Source organism: Xenopus laevis, chromosome 8S (genome assembly GCF_017654675.1).
Source record: "Xenopus laevis strain J_2021 chromosome 8S, Xenopus_laevis_v10.1, whole genome shotgun sequence".
NCBI lineage: Eukaryota > Metazoa > Chordata > Amphibia > Anura > Pipidae > Xenopus > Xenopus laevis.
Genome location: NC_054386.1, coordinates 77,535,849 through 77,553,664, shown reverse-complemented (window position 1 = coordinate 77,553,664; position 17,816 = coordinate 77,535,849). Strand labels below are relative to the sequence as shown.

The following is a 17,816-nucleotide window of genomic DNA, read 5'->3' as shown; positions in this document are numbered from 1 at the left end:
GAGGAAACCGAGCCACTTCGGAAAACGAAACGCCGCGAGTGCCATGCTGCAGGCGATTTCTCATTCTAGCAAACGGAAGACAGGGGAAGCCGTTCGGGAAGATTAGTCGCCCCAAAAAAGAGGCAATTAGTCGCCGGGCGACAATCTCCCAGTGTGACCTTACTCTTAATGTCATTGCCAAGTGCCTTACTCACATCTCTGAAATATCGTCTAAAATGTAATTGTTTGTATGTCGTACTGTTAAAGGGGCAGGAGGGCATGAATTATGAAGCCTATCAGCCACTATTTATGTAGCAGGCATGTAAAAGTGTAAATACAGAGACACAAAGATTTGTTTCCTTACAAATTAATGGGAATTCAGCCTATTTTCTCCCCCGTTGCCAAACTAGAATATGGGCCTGGTAAATCTTGAAATTGTCATGTGGGAGCTACTGTAGATACTCCTGGTAAAGGCTATGATTAGGATTTGTAGAGAGAATTTCTAAATATTTATTCCTTTCCAAGTGGGCCACTTAAGGTTTCATTTAGGATTTTATGTTCTTTCATTCTTGCAATGAAATGAAATGCCACCTGCAAGTGGCATGTAGGAATGTAATAAAGAAGCTTTTATAGCTCTCAAAGCTGGGGCAATGATTTTGTTGCTTTGTGAATGTGTATATGAAATTAAAACAAACAATTTTAAAGGCTTTCTTACAAGTAGTCTGTGTCTCTCAGTTACAGCCATATGTCACTAATTTCTACTGTTGTGTTCAGAATAATAGCAGTCCGGCACCACTAACCCGATCAATCACTGTTTTTGGTAGGAATTCTATTTCTACATGGCAAATAATTTACTAGTAGGTGTAGTAGAGTAATAGAAAACCAACAGTCATGACATGCATGCTGCTGATTCTGTGTAATTGAATCATTAATTGAGGCTTGTTCCAAATAATAGCTTGTTCCAAATACTAGCAGTGAGGAGTTCAATTAGAGAGGTCATTCATTCTGTGAAAAAAAAAGGTTTCAATTATAGCCCATATTTAAGGAATGAAGTCAGCAAATGTTGTGCATGCTGCTTATAGTGTATTTCTGAAGAAGTGTGTGAAAATCTGTCTGGTGCCCCTAGACCCAAAAAGAACAATCTTGTTTCATCAGTCCACAAAATGTTGCTGCATTTCTCTTTAGGCCACTCAATGTGTTTTTTGGCAAATCGTAAGCTCTTCAGCAAGTCTTTTTTTCAACAATGGGACTTTGTGGACAAACAAACTGTAATTGACACCTGTTTTTTTTAACACAATGAATGACCTCACTTATTGAACCCCACACTGCTGTTATTTGGAACAAACTATTATTTGGAACAGAAACAAAACCAGCAGACGGCACTTCTGGAAAGGGGTTTATTGGGGTTGCTGCTGCAAAACGCGTTAGTTTTTCGGGAGTGAAACGCGTTAGGTTTTGCAGCAGCAACCCCAATAAACCCCTTTCCAGAAGTGCCGTCTGCTGGTTTTGTTTCTGTTGGAAGTTAGCAGTGGGGACACTGCTTGACGGAGCACCTGGTTGGGAGAACGCGGTGAGCAGTAGCGGTCCTTTTCTCTTCGTTCTCTATTATTTGGAACAAGCCTCAATTAATGATTCAGTTACACAGAATCAGTAGCATGCATGTCATGACTGTTGGGTCTGTTGGTTTTCTATTACTCTACTACACCTACTAGGGAATTATTTGCCATGTAGAAATAGAATTTCTACCAAAAGCAGTGAGTGATCCGGTTAGTGATGTTGGACTGCTATTATTCTGAACATAACTAGCGTTTTTAGCTTTTTTTTAACAATTTTTTATGAGCCTGCAGTTTTTTCAAGAATGGCTTTTTGCCTTAACTGTTGTCTGTTCTGTGTGATTTCAGTAAGAGGTAACTAGATGAGCATTACCAGAGGGATTAAATAAATTGATAAGTAAGAAAGTCAAATTCAGTCCAAGGAAGCTAGGGTCCCTTAGCAATTAAAAAAAAACATTTTTATAATTCAGTCTGAAAAGTGGCTGAATAGAACGGCAAAAATATGGATATTGAAATGTCTAAATATCAAAGCCTACAGCTTACGTCAAAGCTAATTCTAATGCAAATTCTCAAATGTCTTTTCTGCCATCTAACTGTTTCTACTACTTTTTTGCTTTGTATAATATTATGACAAAAAATAACTACATTTTTTTGTGATCCAAGTTATTCATAGATATTGTTTATAGCTAAAGGGTCTCTCTGTGCATAGTTACAATTCTATCTTACAATCAGCCCGTATAGTCAATGATAACAGTGTTCAGCTGGGGAATAGCCATTAAGTAGTGGATTGGAGCAGCTGGGGTTGCTGAGTACACTGCCCCATTGAAATAGCAGCTGTAGAGCTCAACTCTGAATTGCATTTTTTGGGGCATCGCTTACTGTCACAGCCGGGAGTTTTATGTGAGATTGCAGTTTGACAAATGCATTTCATTCAGCCAAGGCAACGCTAGCGCTCCTTTTATAACCAAGTTATTGACTCTGCCTCTGTACAGAGAATTACACTATTTATAGGTCTATAATACACAAAAGCCAAAAATATCTTGTAAATGATATCCTTATAAATGGTGACTAGTGATGTCATCAGTTATAAACGGTGAGTAGTGGTGTCATTTTTGTCACATGACTCACTAAAGCTTGTGTATTATAATAAATAAAGTACCCCTTGTTGGAAAATATGAGGATATTAGAAGTAACCTTGGAGTTCCATGACCTGTATAAAAGCACTCGGCCTTCGGCCTTGTGCTTTTATATGGTCATGGAACTCCTCGGTGACTTTAATATCCTTATATTTTACAATAGGGGGAACTTTATTCACTATATACCGGTACTGTATATCCTCACTAGTAACTAGTGTCTGTAGTTTTCTAATAAGTAACATGTACCAGAACATTTACCTGTGATGGGGTTGTTACATCCAGAGCACTTCTTGGCCACAAAGGCTTTGTAGCAATCCACACAGTAGTACTGATCCTCCACTGCAGTGAAGCGCTGGCCAGCGAGCTTCTTATGGCAGGTTTCACACACAAAGCAGTCACCGTGCCAAGGCTGATCTTGGTATGTTATGCCACCAGATGCAATGGGCTGTCAATCATAAAAAAGTCAACATTCATTCAGAGACTATATCGATGTAATACAGGGATGGATATGTTTATTATGTTTCAGGCATTAACAAATTATCCCAGTAACAAAGGTCAATTTTTAGGGTGGTTGGTACATGAAAATGAGAGAAAGTAGGGCCTATACGTTACACTACAGCCCATTGCAGCTTCACTAATTGCTATAGGGCCAGGTACACTTCTGCTATGAGAGTGGTATCCTCAAGAGATTCTGTCATGATTTTTATGATGTCATTTTTATTTCTAAATTACACTGTTTATACTGCAAATAATTCACTCAACCTAATCAAATTTCATTCCTGAACCAATAAGTGTATTTTTTTAGTTGTAATATTGGTGTGTAGGCGCCATCTCAGGTCATTTTGCCTGGTCATGTGCTTTCAGAAAGAGCCAGCACTTTAATACGGAACTGCTTTCTGACAGGCTGTTGTTTCTCCTACGCAATGTAACTGAATGTGTCGCAGTGGGACATGGATTTTACTATTGAGTGATGTTCTCAGATCTACCAGGCAGCTGTTATCTTGTGTTAGGGAGCTTGTTACCTTCCCACTGTTCTGTTGTTTGGCTGCTGGGGGGGGGATGATATCACTCTAACTTGCAGTACAGTAGTAAAGAGTGACTGAAGTTTATCAGAGCACAAGTCATATGACTGGGGGCAGCTGGTAAACTAACAATATATCCAGCCCCATGTCAGATTTCAATATGAAATATAAAAAAATCAGTTTGCTCTTTTGATAAATGGATTTCAGTGCAGAATTCTGCTGGAGCAGCACTATTAACTGATTTGTTTTAAAGAAAAAATGTTTTTCCCATTACACTTTCCCTTTAATTTGTGAGCAAAATGAAAGGGAAGCTATATTTGACAAACAACTGTTCTGAGCTGGGCATACCCTTAAACACTGGCTGATCATCTCCACTCACCTACTGGCAATGCGTTCTGCTGCAACTTTAGAAGTGAAAAATTACAAATCTTGCTATTTATGGGAGGTGATAAGAAAGCTTGTGGCCAGGCAGTCATTAAACAATAGAAAGACTTGGACTGTAGGTTCAAGAACAAAAGATCGAGTGGAAAAATTAAGGTGGCCCTACACGGGCTAATAAAAGCTGCCAACTTGGTCTCTGGTATCTTATTGGTTCATGTATGGAACTCTCAGGAGGGCCTACCCAACTGATATCTCCCCAAAAATCATCCATATGTCTATTGCACAGGTTTGCATAACCCATTGGGAGAGAAGCATATCAGTCCTTGCCAAGCGTTGGCTCCATGGCCAGCAGATATACAGCCATATTAAGATGTATGTCCAGCTTAACTCAGACATAAACATATATACCAGCCTGATAATATTTGTTTTGGTCTAATTAAAAAAATGTGAGTAGTTGTCAAAACTATGCTTTGTGGAACAGATTCATTTGCATATCCACTACGGTGGCATTTTATTACAGGGTAATGCCATCTATTTGTGGCATCTATTTGTGGCATTGTAAAGACACCCCTGTAAATGTGTGTGTGCCGGTCATTCTTAATCTGATGGGTTTGCTAAAAAGAAGAGTACCCCATGTCTGAGCCGCCCTGGGATGATCTGCTAACATGTATAGAGTATGGGGGAAAGCTGCTCAGACACAAAGAATCATAATTAAATGTATTATCAAATAATGGATGTTGTGATGCTACTTACTTTGTTGCACTTTACACAATGCTTGGCAAATTTTTGCTCATGGCATGTCACACAGTAGACATCGGTTCCCTTGGGAAAGAAGCTTCCTGCTCCAATGGCCTGCTTGCAGTTACTGCAGGTAAAACATTCTTCATGCCAGGCGCTGCCCTTGTATTCAACATTGCGTCCTCCTGCAGCAGGAAAAACACACGCCTTGCTTGCTCCGAGTATGGAATATAATTCAGCAAAAGGCAGTGACCCTTCTTCTATGGTGTACCGAGCATACTTTAGTGATATTCTGATGGCACTGTGACTTATTATGTCTGCATCGTAGTCTCATACTATACTGGAAGCCACTGTTCTATAATATATATATAGAAGTCACTGTACCTTAAAACTACTGTTCCCTAATAAACTTGAAAAAGGGCCGGAAGCAGGCCTGAAACGTTGTATTGTTGCAGATCATAAAGCCGTGTGCTAAATAAAGGCTTTTTAAACTTGAAATTTCTGAATGGAGCTGTGTCATATATTGGAGCCTAATAAACTAATAAAAGTACCATAATATACTTTACTAGGGGTCAATGTGAATGTAAATAAAGAACTACATTGTTGGAAAATATGAGGATATTAGAAGTAACCGCGGAGTTCCATGACCTGTATAAAAGCACTCAGTCTTTGGCCTTGTGCTTTTATATGGTCATTGAACTCCTCTGTGACTTATAATATCCTTATATTTTTACCAGAACACCAGACTACAAGTGTATAAGAAACATGTTCATTCATTAGGGATGCACCGAATCCACTATTTGGGATTAGGCCGAATCCTTGGTGAAAGATTCGGCCAAATCCTTGGTGAAAGATTCGGCCGAATCCTTGGTGAACGATTCGGCCGAATCCTAATTTGCATATGCAATTAGGAGCAGGAAAGGAAAAAGTGGAAAAAAATCTTAATTTGTGATGAAAACTCACGTGATTTCCCTACCCACCCCTAATTTACATATGCAAATTCGGTTCGGCTAGGCACAAGGATTCAGCCGAAAACCGAATCCTGCTGAAAAAGGCCGAATCCCAAACCGAATCCTGGATTCGGTGCATTCCTAACATTCATTGAAAGACATACTATTACCCCACAAGCATTAATCTGTTGGTGGGGACTGAGCAGCACAACTATTCAAACAGCAGCAAATGAGGGGGGAGCTGCAAAGATGGAGCTTCACTTCCTTTCTCCCAACTGATGGAGATTTTACATCAGGGAACATAGTTCTCAATCCACCAGGACTGCAGGATTATCAGTCTCCCCACAAGTGGCAATTTATGCCCAGATGGTCAGGTAGTATGGTTGAAACTGATCAAACTACTGACCAGATCTGGGCATCTGAAGCAACTTCACATTCCATGCAGGGCCACATTGCTAGAGGCAATACCTGCGAACAAAGTACAGTAGAACCCCAATTTTATGATTTTAAGGGGACCAAAAAAATGGTGTCAATTGAAAATCAGCGAAATGTAAAATGTGGGGAAACTGAATATCGGGGTATGTAAAATTGAGGTTTCACTGTACATGGGATGAGCAGTTTGTAAGAGATTCCAACCCATCCCTAAACAATAAATGACTCACTGATTAAATAGGTGGTATGGGCACAGCTTTTATTTAGACACCTGGATTGTTCCAAACTGATAAACTGCCTTCAGATGAGTTTACAATCACCCGAGTAACAGCTGACTGCAGTCACAAGACCTTTTTTTTCTTTCTCCCGCTAAATGCCATCCCATAGTAACCAAAGGCTTTTCTATGACCTCTATGCATGATGATAATATAATAATTGTAATACAGGTATGGGACCTTTTATCCAGAATGCTCGGGACCTGGGCCTTTCCGGATAGCGGGTCTTTCCGTAATTTGGATCTTCATACATTAAGTCTACTAGAAAATCATTTAAACATTAAAAAAAAACAATAGTCTGGTTTTGCTTCCAATAAGGATTAATTATATCTTAGTTTGGATCAAGTACAAGCTACTGTTTTATTATTACAGAGAAAAAGGAAATAGTTTTTTAAAATTTGGATGATTTCATTATAATGGAGTCTATGGGAGACGGCCCTTCCGTAATTCGGAACTTTCTGGATAACGGGTTTCCGGATAACGGATCCCATACCTGTAGTAATAAATTGTCCAGATGTCAAAAATCCCGTCAATGATATAACTATCAATTATAGGTGGTTTAACATTTCATTTTAACAAATGTTGCTTTTTATGTATTCCGGCACTTACTGTTACAAAAAAATGTCTGAGTGTATTGCCGTTGTGCCTATTAAGGACAGGTTTATGTCACTTTAGCATTATTTCATACTGAGGAGGTCAATGGCTGATGAGTAGTTGGAGTTACCTGGTTGGATCTGCTTGTGGCAGCCACTGCAGCGAAGGGAGTCCTCCTTGGTGGTACACTTGGAGCACAGGATTTTATTGTCTTTAGCAATGAATTGCTCATTGGCCAGAGGGTGATAGCATTTAGCACAGCGGAAGCAGGTATCGTGCCAGTATCGGTTCTTATAATGCAGCTCCTGCACAGGGATCGGAGATATCCACATTTAATATTATACAAAACAAATTTTTTCTTTTTTTTTTTTAGAGAGACCCAACAGATAAATGCGGAGGCTTAGGTTCTCTGCTCCAAGCCTTTAGCATAAGGGAGAGGACATCACTGTATTGTTTGTTTGGTAGGCACTCAAAGTGCAATCCTCCAGGCAGTAGTAAAAATGGCTTTATTGACGTACAAGTGTGGATAACAGCCTTACGCGTTTGCCTGTTCTCACAACACGAGCCTATGACTAAGTGTTGTGAGAACACAAAACGCGTAAGGCTGTAATCCCCACTTGTACTTCAATAAAGACCTTTTTTACTTCAACTGCGTGGAGGAGTGATCTTTGAGTGCTTACCCCACAAACAACACAGTGATATCAAAATTAAACCCATTATCACTATATCCACAGACTCTCCCTGCAAATACCTAACTACGTGCCATCTTCCAGCCCTGTGACCATGGGGGAGGGGAGTCCTGGTGGAACAGAGGGGCTCAGGGATGTTCAACCTGGTTCAATCTGCATCACAACATCTGATGTCAAATTACAACTCCCAATACTATCTGAGAGCCAAAGGCAGGCACATACTCAGGGTTGAACTGCCCCACAGGCTCCACCTATATTTGTACTTATTAAATATGAAGGCTGTGGATTTCTACTTAAAGGGATACTGTCATGGGAAATTTTTTTTTTTTCAAAACACATCAGTTAATAGTGCTGCTCCAGCAGAATTCTGCACTGAAATCCATTTCTCAAAAGAGCAAACTGATTTTTTTATATTCAATTTTGAAATCTGACATGGGGCTAGACATATTGTCAATTTCCTAGCTGCCACAAGTCATGTGACTTGTGCTCTGATAAACTTCAATCACTCTTTACTGCTGTACTGCAAGTTGGAGTGATATCACCCCCCTCCCTTTTCGCCCCCAGCAGCCAAACAAAAGAACAATGGGAAGGTAACCAGATAGCAGCTCCCTAACACAAGATAACAGCTGCCTGGTAGATCTAAGAACAACACTCAATAGTAAAAACCCATGTCCCACTGAGACACATTCAGTTACATTGAGAAGGAAAAACAGCAGCCTGCCAGAAAGCATTTCTCTCTTAAAGTGCAGGCACAAGTCACATGACCAGGGGCAGCTGGGAAATCGACAAAATGTCTAGCCCCATGTCAGATTTCAAAATTGAATATAAAAAAATCAGTTTGCTCTTTTGAGAAATGAATTTCAGTGCAGAATTCTGCTGGAGTAGCACTATTAACTGATGTGTTTTGAAAAAAACATGTTTTCCGATGACAGGATCCCTTTAAACTTTACAGTATTTCTAGACTTTGCCACTGGATGGCAGTGTTTATTAACATTTGCTAGAATTTTAAAATAAGGATATTTATGCAATGCATCACAAAGTCATTATTTTAAAGCAATGTTTATTTCTTCCACATTACTCTCTATATTATTAGAGCATTATATATCTGAGGCCTGACATCCATGTGGCTTGTATGTACTTTACTTGTTATTCTATAGGAAATAAGCCTTTAATCATTAGCCCATCAACCAACTGCCTGACACATTAGTGCAATATGTTTCAGGAGGAGGTGAGAACTGCTCAATACAGATACATTTATTCCATCAGATTAGCTGATATTTTATTTATCATCTGCAATAAGGTCCGTTCTATCATAAAAATAGCATCTATATTTTGCCAGAAATCAGTGTGCAGAGTTAAATGAAGAAGAGCACAAACTCTGCAAACAAATGACACATATATAAAGTATTATTCACAGCACTATCACAGGTACTCTCCACCTTGATTCCCCAGTCCTCGCATTTGCCTCAAGGTGGAGAAAAATGTTAGAATTTCCTCTTAGAACTACACAGACGCTTTCGATGCGATCCGACGCGCTGCGACAAAATGCATGTGGAAATGGTAAGTGAAGTCATTGTCGGATGAAGTCGCAGCATTGATCCGATGCGTCACGACTGTCGGATGCAGACGCAGCATGCAGCAATTGCATCCGACAGTCGTGTCGCGTTGGATCAACGCTGCGACTTTATCTGACATTTCTATCTCTTCCTTATTTTCGTCTTGTCGTAGAGCGTCGGATCGCCCTAAAACGTCTGTGTAGTCCTACCCTTATGATCTAGGACTTGGCACTTTCTTAACATATTGTAAGTGAAATACTTGTTTAATTATCAATTGAAGACCAGTTTGGATACTCTCTCTATGTTCTTTATATTATTGTATAAACCTTAGATATGCTGGAGACCTACCAAGGGTTAGTAAGCACCCACCCCCACTAAACACAACAAATAAAGGCAGTGTTTAGCCTGAAATCCTAGATATGTTAACTACAGTCTGGTTTATAAATAGGCCTGGCACGGTATTTCAGAAATATCCACAATATTGCAAATTTACCTGCAATGCACCTACTTGTAAATTTGTAATCTCTTATTTTCTGTCTCTGCCCCCCAGTGGCCTCTAAGCTCAGCTTTTCAGCCCATGTGCATTGCCACTGGCACACAAATGATGGGGAGCTTTTGTAGGGCTACTGAAAATTTTGCCTGGTACAGTACGAAATTCTGAAAAATACAGAATTTCTATCCATAATCTTTAATGGGCTTTAGATGTCCTTTTAGAAACTTTCACAGATGGAAAGCAATAGAATCTTATCTTTCTTACCTTGGAATCCACTCCAATAGGCTTCCTGCACTCTGCACAGGTGTTGGCACATATTTTGTCAAAACACTTCACGCAGGTGTTGTGTCCATCCTTCTCAATATATTTTTTTCCTTGGAGCGGGGCTCTGCAGTAGTGGCAATCAAAACTTCCGGACATTGTGCCCGCAGTGTAGTGGCGCGGACCTGTTCAGAAATGGTGCCGTAAGAATCAGAACTTGCAGAACTATTGTTACACAAAGACAAATTGTGTAATTTCATTTAATGAAGGTCAAGGTATCTTGACCAATCAAAGTGGAGGCACCAAATGGGGTACCATACTGTACATTATTCCTTTTTAAAAGGACACATCATTGTATAATGTGATGAAATCTGTGTATGCCAGTATCACGTTGCTGTACAGTACTTTGCCCTCACTCCCCCATATGTAATATAAGGCACTAAGTTTGCCCATGAGCAGTAACCCAGAGCAACCAATAAGATGTTTGAATTTAAACAGGTGACCAGTAAATGCTACCTGCTGATTGGTTGCTATGGGTTACTGCCCCTGGGCAAACTTAATGCCTTTCATTACATAACCTCCAAAGAGCGCTATACAAATAAAAATATACATACATACATACATCACATATTCCTTGCAGCATTAAGAGTGAGACCAATGTAACACTTGGTACACAATGTAACATGATGTGGGTTTGTAGACATTATAGCACGTCAAAGAACCACTGCACCCCCCCCCCCAATTAGTTCAGCTGTTGAACAAATACTTGAATTATTACATCATTAAAAAAACAAGACCAACTGCAAATTGTCTCCAAATATTGTGAACATGCAAGAAGTTAATGTAAAGGTGAACTACCACTAAGTCTATTCCTGAGGATGCATGTTAACCTGTAATACTAGTACCCTAAAGGTATAGTGCATTAAGGTGGCACTGGACCAAAACCATAGATATGTTTCTGAAAAGAAAGTATGTTCAGCACAAGCTCAATTGATTGCACTCATGTTGAACAAGGGGGTTATACTGACACTTTAACATCTTCTTTGCTTTGATAGTAAGTTTTGGATACCAACACAGTCTAACTATGGTCTGGAACCTGCAACCCACGCCTGTATGTTCTGCTCCTTTCCTACCTGCCTGGCCCAGGTAACGTCACACATACAAAGAAACACACACTTACACCAACACATGCTTACATTTACATACACAAACATATTTTGTGTGTGGGGGGGGGGGGAAGGGTGCATACACATATACATATCTGCCCTATGAACATTTTTATTGCTAATGTGAGTAGTGTAATTGCTAATAGCACTGTGAAATTACTTCTGAGTTATTTTGGTGCATTTTATTGCATTTTAAATTCTGCATAGATATTGATTGATTGTTTGTGCCTGTAAATCAACATTGATCAACATCTGATCTTGCTACAGAATTGTGATGTGCAGGTCGACTAAAAGTCAACCCACACCCGACCCTATCCCAGCCCTGAAGAATCCCGGTCTGATCCTAAACCGGTGCACTCAAGTGGGGAAGTAGAAGGTCACAGGGTGGAGAGAGGCTAAAGTTCAGCCCATACCCGCCACGGCCCACAGACATTCTGACCCACATATGACTATACAGAAGGATATGTGAGTGATAAGAGTCTGTAAATGGACTCCCTACAGTGAAAGTGCACAAAATATAAAGAAAAGAAAATGCCGGCAGTAAGTGCAAATGATGTGTGATATGTGACGGGTTAAAGAAACCACAGATATATTGTGGTTCCTATTCCTGCGTTTATAAACACTTCATACCCGCCAGGAAATAAAATAGCATCTCAACTAAATAAACTCCTTCCATTTTAGCTGGTGTTTACATTATCTAATGAGCTGGCCCACAATATTCACATTCATTTGATAAAACGAGCTGCCACATTACAGGAACACAGGAGCACAATGCTAGGTATTAGTATGTCTCTCCAAAGATGCATCTCCAAAGCAAGCAGCAGAGATATATGTATGATTTCATTGGGAAAACACTTGGGCAATGATCTTATGGGTTTTTTTCTCCCTATTGTACATTTACTGGTTGCTTTAACTGAGTTCAAATATTTACTGGAAGTCTGTTAAACCCTGCCATCGAATGGGCTACTTCGATCTTCGACTACGACTTCGACTTCATATCGAATGATTCGAACTATTCGACCATTCGATAGTCGAAGTACTGTCTCTTTAAAAAAAAATCTTCGACCCCCTAGTTCGCCAACTAAAAGCTACCGAAGTCAATGTTAGCCTATGGGGAAGGTCCCCATAGGCTTAGCTATCTTTTTTTGGTCGAACACAAATCATTCGATCTATGGATTAAATTCCTTCGAATCAAACGATTCGAAGGATTTAATCTTTTGATCAAACGATTTTTTGTTCGATCTAACGAATAGCGCAAAATCCTTCGACTTCGATATTCGAAGTCGAAGGATTTAACTTCAACAGTCGAATATCGAGGGTTAATTAACCCTCGATATTCGACCATAACTAAATTTGCCCCAAAATGTTAAAAAACAAATGTTAAAAAAACAGGACAATGCCTTGCCTGCCAAGCATATCAGCATTTGTCTTAGGGCCTGAATGTGCTAAAACAAAGAAATACCACAATCTGACTAATAATGCATCGTGCCAACTTAGTTGTATTTTTATTAGATTATTGTGTACACCAAATCCAAGATATGGTTTGGCCAAATCCAAGTGTTCTAGCAACACTAAGGGGCAGATTTATCAAGGGTTGAATTTCAAAGTAATGGGAGTTTTTTTGACTCCCATAACTTTTGAAATTCGAATAAAAAAAGACCAACCGAAATGTATCTGCGGGTGAATAGACTATATTCGATCGTTCGAATCAAAGTGAGATCGTATTCGAACAAATTAGAATCAAAGTATTTTTTTTTTAAAAAAAAACTTTTATTGAAGTCCACCAATTGACTCCAAATAAGTTCTAGGAGGTCTCCTATAGTTTAAAACAGCAATTTGTCAGGGTTAAGATGGCAAATGGTCGAAGCTGAAGTTTTAAAGAGACAGTACATGATAAATTTCGATATTTGAATGTCTTTAATTTTTTTCATATTCATATAGAATTTGGACTATTTCCTAGTCGAAGTACACAAACCCCTAAGGGGCAGATTTATCAAGGGTCAAAATTTAGAACTTTTAAATTCAAATTTCGAGTTTATTTTAGTGTGATTCAACTAAGGAATAGTCCAAATTCGATCTGAATTTTAAAAAAATTTGCATTTTAAAATTTATCATGTACTGTCCCTTCAAGAATTTGAATTTGACTATTCATCATCTAAAACCTGCCAAATTGGTGTTTTAGCCTATGGGGGGCCTCCTACAATCAATTTGGTGTAGTTTGGTGGACTTTTGAAAAAAAAAAAATTTGGTTCGAGCTCGATCCTATTCACTCGTTTTTAAAGAATTAGATTTTTTTAATAAGTTTCGATTGGTCGTTTTTTTTCCAAATTTTGAGTTTATGGGAGTTGATGGGAGTTTTTAGAAACTCCCATAATCTCGAAATTTGACCCTTGATAAATCTGCCCCTAAATGAACAGAGTTTAGCAGTTAGTCATTGTGCAGAGCCTAACAGAATCTCTTGCCCTTACAGGGGCAGGTCACCTTGAAGTTCACATCTAGTGTGTTATAGAATTGTCTATTCTTAGCGATTTTGCAATGGTCTTAATTTTTTTAATAGTTATTAAATGTGTTGCCTCCTTTCTGCCTTGTTCAACAAATACAGAATAATGTATATAGTAGGAATAAACAGCATCAAGGCAGTATTTTCAAAACTGCAAGTGTTTAATTTATTAGCAATGTAAACACTACATGTTTCGGGTATAACCCTTTTTCAAGTGTGGGAGTGAGACACATTCTCCTTGGAATCTACAGTAATATATCATTTGGAATTTGCACGCTGAAACCAGCAACTTGCCTTACCTTAATCAACAAATACATTTGCTATGTAAATCTAGGATGTCATTGTTGCATTTTATTGCTGATCTTTCTATAAAGGCCTCTTATTTATTTTTCAAGTCTGTCAATAAAGCCACTGCCTAGCTGTTGTGATAAATTGACCATAGTAACCGCACATCTGCTGAAATACGAAGCTGGAGATCTGCTGAACAAATAATTAAATCATTTATTTAAAAATACTAATTGTAAAATGCCTTAAAATATCATTGTCTTCATACTTTCAGGTACATTTATTGTAAAATACCCCTTTAAGCTCAGCATGCTCCCCTGTTCAATGTCCCCAGACCTGACATCTGGTAGAAACCTCCTAGTTTTGTATAACATTTATAGTTTGTGCAGATACTGCAAGCTGTAAAGCTATAAAGCTATGGCATTTCCTCCCTGATCTGGTTCTAACGGATGCCTTTTTAGCAAGCAAGAATATAGAAGGCTAACGATAATAATACTCTGAGTACAATACTTGTTCCAGGGCTGGTCAGATTGACCTGTTGAAGCCAGAGAAGAATTGCTGTCCTCTTCTGAGGCAAACTTGACATTCAGGTGGTTTCTTATCTCTTTTTGACAAGTTAGGTAAGATTTACATGTGGAAACACACAAAACGCGTTAGGACATAATATGTTTGTGTAAATAAAGCATTTCGGATGGAGTCCCGCTGAGTGCGTGCCTGTCGATCTGTGTCGAAGATTTACTTGGGTACGAAAAAAGTAATAGTCATTCATTTTTTCAACCTTAATTACTATGTAATACCTTAAAATTGCCTTTCTGTGACATAGACAGTGATATCATGAGTCATTTTACAATTATTCTTTATATGAAGTGTGTCATATTATCAGGTACTGTATGTGGATACTATGGTTCCATTTTCCCATTTTAATGACATGATAACTAAAAGATGAATAGGAGTCAGCCTGAATACATAGGAAAGATAAGCAATAAACTAGTACCAATAAAACTGCAGCCCCAAAAAAGCAGTAGTTATTTTGTTATATGGCTATGCATAGGTCATATAACATACTATGTGCATGGATTTGCAGATAGAAAACATTCATCCCTGGCCCTGACATCTGTTTGTATCCTAACAACAAACTGCGCTAAATAAAAGCCTGGCCAGTTGCTTGGATGTCTTGCTTTATGTCAGAGGATATCTAGAAAAATGTGACAGATGCAGTACAAACAATGGCAAGCTGGAATTCTGTCACAGGCTGCATGATAAGCCCAAACTAATTTATTTGGGATATGTTTGCTCTTTAGCCTGTTGCCCAGACAACAGCCAGACTTTGCAATTTGGCCATCAATGATGAAGTCATCTTTATTCTACATACTGCTCTGTTATTTATATTACTTGTTTCAAATGCAGCCATAAAAGAATGTGCAAGTCCATGAGGAAGAAGGCTACACTGTGTTCCATATTACTGGGCAGGGCATCGCAGACTTAGTTCTCAAGATCTTCTGGAAACCAAAGATCAGATTCCACACTGTCCCATTAGTAAATGAGTTGAAAAAAGCAATTAAATGCTGCAGTTTGGAAGGCCTGTCAAAAGGGCCAAAGTTCTTGGGATACAGCCCCAGTCCCAATGGCACATGTATCAAAAAACAAAAAGAATATCTCAAAACTCTATAGTAAAGTTAAAAAGCTATTTTTTATTTAACATCAAGTTAAAAGAATAGGCATACAGACCAACTGGTATTTCACCTTAAGCATTTCATACCCTCTGGTACTTAATCATAAGTCAATGAGACCCACATTCTCTTAATAACCTCAAGTTTATGGTTTTCAGAGGTTGAATCATATTGATTTTTCCTAACAAACAGATAGATAAACCTCCTTGTGAGGAATAATTAGTATGCTTTAATAAACATTCATCCAACTGATATGAAAATGAATCCTATGAATCAGTGTGTGCATTACAAACCGTGAAAAAAGTATGAGAGCCCTGTTAGATACATTCACAGTCACATCAGAGAAACTTCACATCACTGCTTTTATGTCCCATAGAAATCCATTCACTGCAGGTTTTATACACTGCCATGTACAGGGGTTTTGAGAAAGTACAAATAGCTCACTAGTCTTATATTGGTGTCTGACACTTCAGACAATAGAAAGGTCAAGCTGTGCTCATTGCAGTCTCAAGACATGAAACATGTAGGCACCATAGATGTCAGCATCACACCAATTACTAGTTAGTCTGGGGGGGGGGTAAAACTTTATAATATAGATTTTAAAATATAGTATAAGTATACTCCAATCCATACAGAGAAAAATTATAATAAAATGTAGAATTAATAATCCATAGATACAAACATCAAGGGGGTTATTTATTAAACTCCTAATGCAAAAATCCAGAAAAATTTGTGATTTTTTTTTTTATATAAAATCTGACTTTTAAAAGTCACATATTTTCGGAATTTATTATACCCCGAGGATGGAAGAGTCCGAATCAGAAAATCCAGCATCTCAGACCCGTTGAGGTTATATATTAGTCAACGGGAGAAGTCCCAATGATTTTTTGATGTAATAATAGATAAGCGTAAAAAACCTTGAGCGGATTTGCAGCAGAAAATGTTGAGATAAAATCCGACTATGATAAATAACCCCCTAAATGTGTCTCCAGCTCCTGAACAGCAGTAATGTAAAATATACATACTGATCTTTGCTGTGTCTGTGATTATACCAATGCCCTCAGTGCTAAGGATATTTAACTGTATTGGCTGCAGTATAAGTGTTATTATACCCATGGCAAGCAACTTAGTTATCACTTCAGGCTATTGCTATCTGATTATGTTTATCTGGTGTCTTCTCTGTGTTACACATTGACTCGCTCACAGTGACCACACACACAACTCAATTCAACAATCAAACACTGAAATGTAGTAACTTAATATACCATTCCTACTCCCAGCTGTGCTTTACATCAGACAAAATAAAAATTGGTTTCCAAACTACAAATGCAAAAAATAATCAATAACAGACACCTCTGCTCCCCATTTGCAACCTGACGGAATAAACAGAAACTGGGAGCAATATAACAGGAAACACTTAGAACCAAGTATCTCGTGATCACCCCTTTCCAAATTGTCCCCTACCTTCAGATTTACATAGATTTACCTGAATGCCTTTCAAATGACATTGTGGAAAGTGAAATTCACAAGCAGCCTCCTAAGCCAAGTGCTCTGTTCTTTGGTTGATAGCAAATCTACTGTTTGATAACAGATGTATACAGGGAGCTATTAATAAGGAGTCAGATGCAAAATGTTCACACCCCCCTCCAGGGATTTCTTGTTTAATCCTACTTGAAAAGCAAGACCATTTTTGGTTATCTTTTGAGAGAAGAATAGAGTCCAGAAAAAATAGTGTACACATAAAATGCCCACGCAACTACTCAGATTTCTAATTTAGCCGCCCCATGAAAACACAGAAGTTCAAGCCCTAAGGAAACCTAACACCCCACTGAAAGATCACAGAACGTCCCTGCCTCATCTGTGAGTGCAGGACACAAGTCCACTGTGAAAAAATATTTCAATATTTGTTAGATTTCTGCCAGGTATATAAATTCTTCTCATGTTGTTTAAGAAATCAGATATTGCTTTTCCCATATTGGGTTTTAAATTTCACTGTTTTACATTCATTTGTCATAGTGAGACTGAGTTATAAACTGAACAATATGAGTCAACTGTTTTAACCTTTTAACAGACTAGTCTCTATAAGGGGACAAGCAGCAGCAACTGTCATATGATTAGCCAGACAATGGCCAAACG

At 38.5% G+C, this 17,816-nt stretch overlaps 1 protein-coding gene across 2 annotated transcripts in view; it reads right to left on the bottom strand.

Annotated features, from left to right (window-relative positions):
• fhl1.S (four and a half LIM domains 1 S homeolog) overlaps window positions 1-17,816 on the bottom strand; it is a 50,487-nt gene that overhangs the window by 847 nt on the left and 31,824 nt on the right. The window contains exons 1-5 of one of the 2 annotated variants that reach the window (XM_041574253.1): window positions 17,167-17,273; window positions 10,063-10,244; window positions 7,191-7,365; window positions 4,825-4,994; window positions 2,927-3,113 (exon numbers count right to left, since the gene is read on the bottom strand). In XM_041574253.1, coding sequence (XP_041430187.1) covers window positions 2,927-3,113; window positions 4,825-4,994; window positions 7,191-7,365; window positions 10,063-10,244; window positions 17,167-17,188 — 736 coding nt within the window. In that variant the 5' untranslated portion in view covers window positions 17,189-17,273. 2 annotated transcript variants of the gene reach the window in all.